This window comes from Cotesia glomerata, linkage group LG2, assembly GCF_020080835.1.
Source record: "Cotesia glomerata isolate CgM1 linkage group LG2, MPM_Cglom_v2.3, whole genome shotgun sequence".
In the NCBI taxonomy this organism is placed as follows: Eukaryota; Metazoa; Arthropoda; class Insecta; order Hymenoptera; family Braconidae; genus Cotesia; species Cotesia glomerata.
This window is the reverse complement of record NC_058159.1, coordinates 5,980,860-5,984,161: the sequence shown is the minus strand read 5'-3', so window position 1 is coordinate 5,984,161 and position 3,302 is coordinate 5,980,860. Positions and strand designations below refer to the sequence as shown.

Here is a 3,302-nt window from a genome sequence, read left to right as displayed (position 1 = left end):
GCTGATATTTTGCGTGTTTCACGACAGATGCATGGATTGCATACTCTATATATAAAATATTTATAATATACCCACACAATTAACACCCTCGCGGCAATTTGAGGCTACAAGATTCCGACCCTGTCACAAATCGGCATCTACCTACTTCTTACATTCAAGTTCTTATATATGTATATGTAGAGAATTTATAATATTCACTTCATCATCCAAAATAACAACAAAGACTGCAGACTAGATCTATAGATTCCTACTATTATAATAAAAATAAAATAAATTGTAAAATGATCATCTGAATCCACATGTGGATAACGGTAACAGAGGAAGAGTTGAATGTCAAAATTTCCCAAACAGGAAATAACATCAAACAACTGGCTCTCGAGAGTTAAGAGTATACAAGGTAGACAACGAATAATATAAGGGATAGATGTAATTAGTAATAATGAAACATCGGATCGGAAATATATCGTGTGAGTTTTTTTAAAAACGGAAATGCATGTTTTTATTTTTTATGTTATATTTTATATTACGCATGCATACAATGTATGTGACACATGTGATATATATGTATGTATGTATGTGTATGTGTATGTTTATTGACGCTAGCGATTGTAATATAAAGGTATATTGGGCGATTGGGACTGGTAGTAGCGAGAATGAATGAAGGATCCGCTTTTGAATTCGAATTCGATATATTATATGTATATGTCGTAAATTAAAAACACGCAACGGTAGTCTTTTGTCGATTTATATTATTACGAGCTTTTCCGGGACAATCTTTTGGGATCAATCAAAATTTTAAAAAAGATAAAAGTGAAATAAGATCTTTGAGAAGCAGCTGCGTGTTTTACTTTACTTTTTTCGGTGTGTCTGTAGTTTATCCGAATTTTTAGGTAGTTTTTGTTAGAAATCTAATTATTGCATTAGTCCTCAATGATGAGGACTCCTCATGGTGGAATTTTCACCTGATTTTGCTATCATGTGTAATAATTAGTCAAGTAAGTTCCAAAAATACCACTGGTTAAAAAATTTGTATATAAATGTATATATATGGGGTATTCCATGCCAAATCGACCACTTTTGAACCCGACCTCTTTAGATTTAGCTGAAACTTTACTATTCTTTTCTACCCTTTGAAAGACATTTTTCAAATTTTTTTATCCAACCCAAAAAAAGTTATGAATTAAAAAAAAAAAATGGCTTTTTTATTATCAAATAGCCATAACTTTTTTAGAAATTGACTTTTGGGTACCTTTTTTTTTTAAAAATTTTTGTTTTTGAATGAACTTTTCGAAAAAACACACGAAAAAAATTTAACATGATCAATTATATAAAATAATCGGTTTTTTTAAGTAAAATCGTCATTTTTTCGAAGTCCGCCATTTTTTTTTTTTTTTCTCAAAAAAAACTTCAATTAATTTGACAACTATCCCCGCTAATCCCGAGCAGGGCCGATTTTTTTTTATATTTTTTTTATTTATTTAAAAAAAAGTCAAATTTTCATAAATGGAAAAAATTTTTTTTCCGTAAACTTTATTTTTATCATAAAACAAATAGAATTTAACGATTTTATGATATAATATTCTCAATTTATAGACTTAATTTACGAATATAATGACTAAGTTTAATGATTAATACAGTTAATATCCAATGATTTCACAAAAACAATACAAAAAATTATTTATTAATTTTCTCTCTGGCGTTTTAATATTTTACGAATTCTGTGTTCATTAGAGTTTGAAAGTTTTTTAACATACAAACAACCATTTTTGTCCGGAATTATACAATGTAGTTGTTGAGTTCCTACAATTGGTTTCGTTTTCAAAAATCTGTCATTTAAATCAGTTAATGCTGTATTATAATCTTCTTCTGGAGAAAACTTAACTATGATATTTGGTAAGTTATTCGGATTAGAAGCCCATTCAAAAAATTCTATCGGTGTTGTTATTTGTTTATCAACTGCAAGTTGGAGACTTGCTCTTGCTGCGTGTCGTTTGATGATGCCACCAATTCCATCACATGGACTTTTGTCCTGGGCAGTCGCAGAAAAATGCCATTCAGCAGGAATATCAAAATCATCTTCATGACAATATAAATTTACAAAATTTTTAAAGTTTTTGAACTGTTGAGGAGCTCCATCAGAAAAATAATAAATCTTGTTACAGCGTTCAGGAAGACTTTTTACATAATCACTTATTAATTTGATGAAAACATGAACAGCAACGGCATCGTGATTATTACAGTCTGAAATAATAACTAAACTTTTGTGTTCAAGTTCATCATTTACTTTGTAATAAATAACCACCGGAAAAACTGTTGCCTGGTTATTATTCCAGTGAAAACCAGATGCTGCATTTTGTACTACGAACGCATAATTCTCTGCAAAATCACAAATAATGACAAATTCATTTGGTTTCAGTGTTTCTTTCAATGTTTTCAAAAATTTGGCTTGTTCTTTAGCAATAAATAAGTGAGGTAAAAGAACTTTTAGTTCACTACAAAAGTTTTCAATAAATTCTTCTGTAGGCTTGATAAAAGTTTCCAAACTACTTCTCGGTTTTGATATCCAATACTTATACGTGATATTCTCGATCTCCTGATTCTCAAAATATGTTAGTAGAATGTTACTCAACTCATCTACCCCTGGACAGTTGTTACATCCGCCTAAATAACATTGCATCGATGGAGTCTCACAAGTTATCATGTCCAAACAATCACTATAGTGTTTTATAGGCTTTTCTGTATTTATTGTTAAAGAATGAAGATTTGCACCTAAAAGAAAAGTTATTAAATAAACAGAAAATTCATACACTTATAATTATTAATTAATTTGATAATTACCAAGCATCATCAACTTAAAGTTTTGATGGATCGTACATACACAGATGGTGTGTGTTCCACTTGCTCCTGCTAACACACAATGTTTCGGTCGTAAAGAAGCGAATTTCGAAAATCCAATTTTCTCTCTTGGGTTTATTTCACGGAAACATTGGTATAGTTCTTTTAAGTTAGACAGAACAAGCCGTTTTTGGACGTGTACTCGATTACCATCATTATTTCAAACTGAAACAAAGTTTCATACCGAGCATCAAAGCACCATACTCATCATCGTTGTAAAAATTCTCAATTTTTAATAATATTTGATGAGTAATTGTCCTACCTACACAAAAAATGTTAGGTAATTCAGTCTTCAGATGTACCAGAAACATCAATTCTACGCTATACCTACCTAATTTCGATTCAGGTGTTGAAAGTAAACCCTTTTCTTCAACCAACTTTTTTGATACCCTTGTTAAATGTCGTGA

The 3,302-nt window shown here is 30.3% G+C and overlaps 1 protein-coding gene and 1 long non-coding RNA gene across 2 annotated transcripts; both read right to left on the bottom strand.

Annotated features, from left to right (window-relative positions):
* Window positions 1–1,589: 1,589 nt before the first annotated feature.
* On the bottom strand, window positions 1,590–2,701 carry LOC123260130. Its single transcript, XM_044721087.1, has 2 exons — window positions 2,045–2,701; window positions 1,590–1,998 (listed from the first exon to the last, which is right to left on the bottom strand). The coding sequence occupies exons 1-2, from the start codon at window positions 2,699–2,701 to the stop codon at window positions 1,942–1,944; spliced, it is 714 nt and encodes a 237-aa protein (XP_044577022.1). The 3' UTR covers window positions 1,590–1,941.
* A 36-nt stretch (window positions 2,702–2,737) lies between these two features.
* LOC123259583 lies at window positions 2,738–3,065 on the bottom strand. Its single transcript, XR_006508274.1, has 2 exons — window positions 2,839–3,065; window positions 2,738–2,769 (listed from the first exon to the last, which is right to left on the bottom strand). It is a non-coding gene; the product is annotated as an uncharacterized LOC123259583 (long non-coding RNA).
* Between the last annotated feature and the right edge of the window lie 237 nt (window positions 3,066–3,302).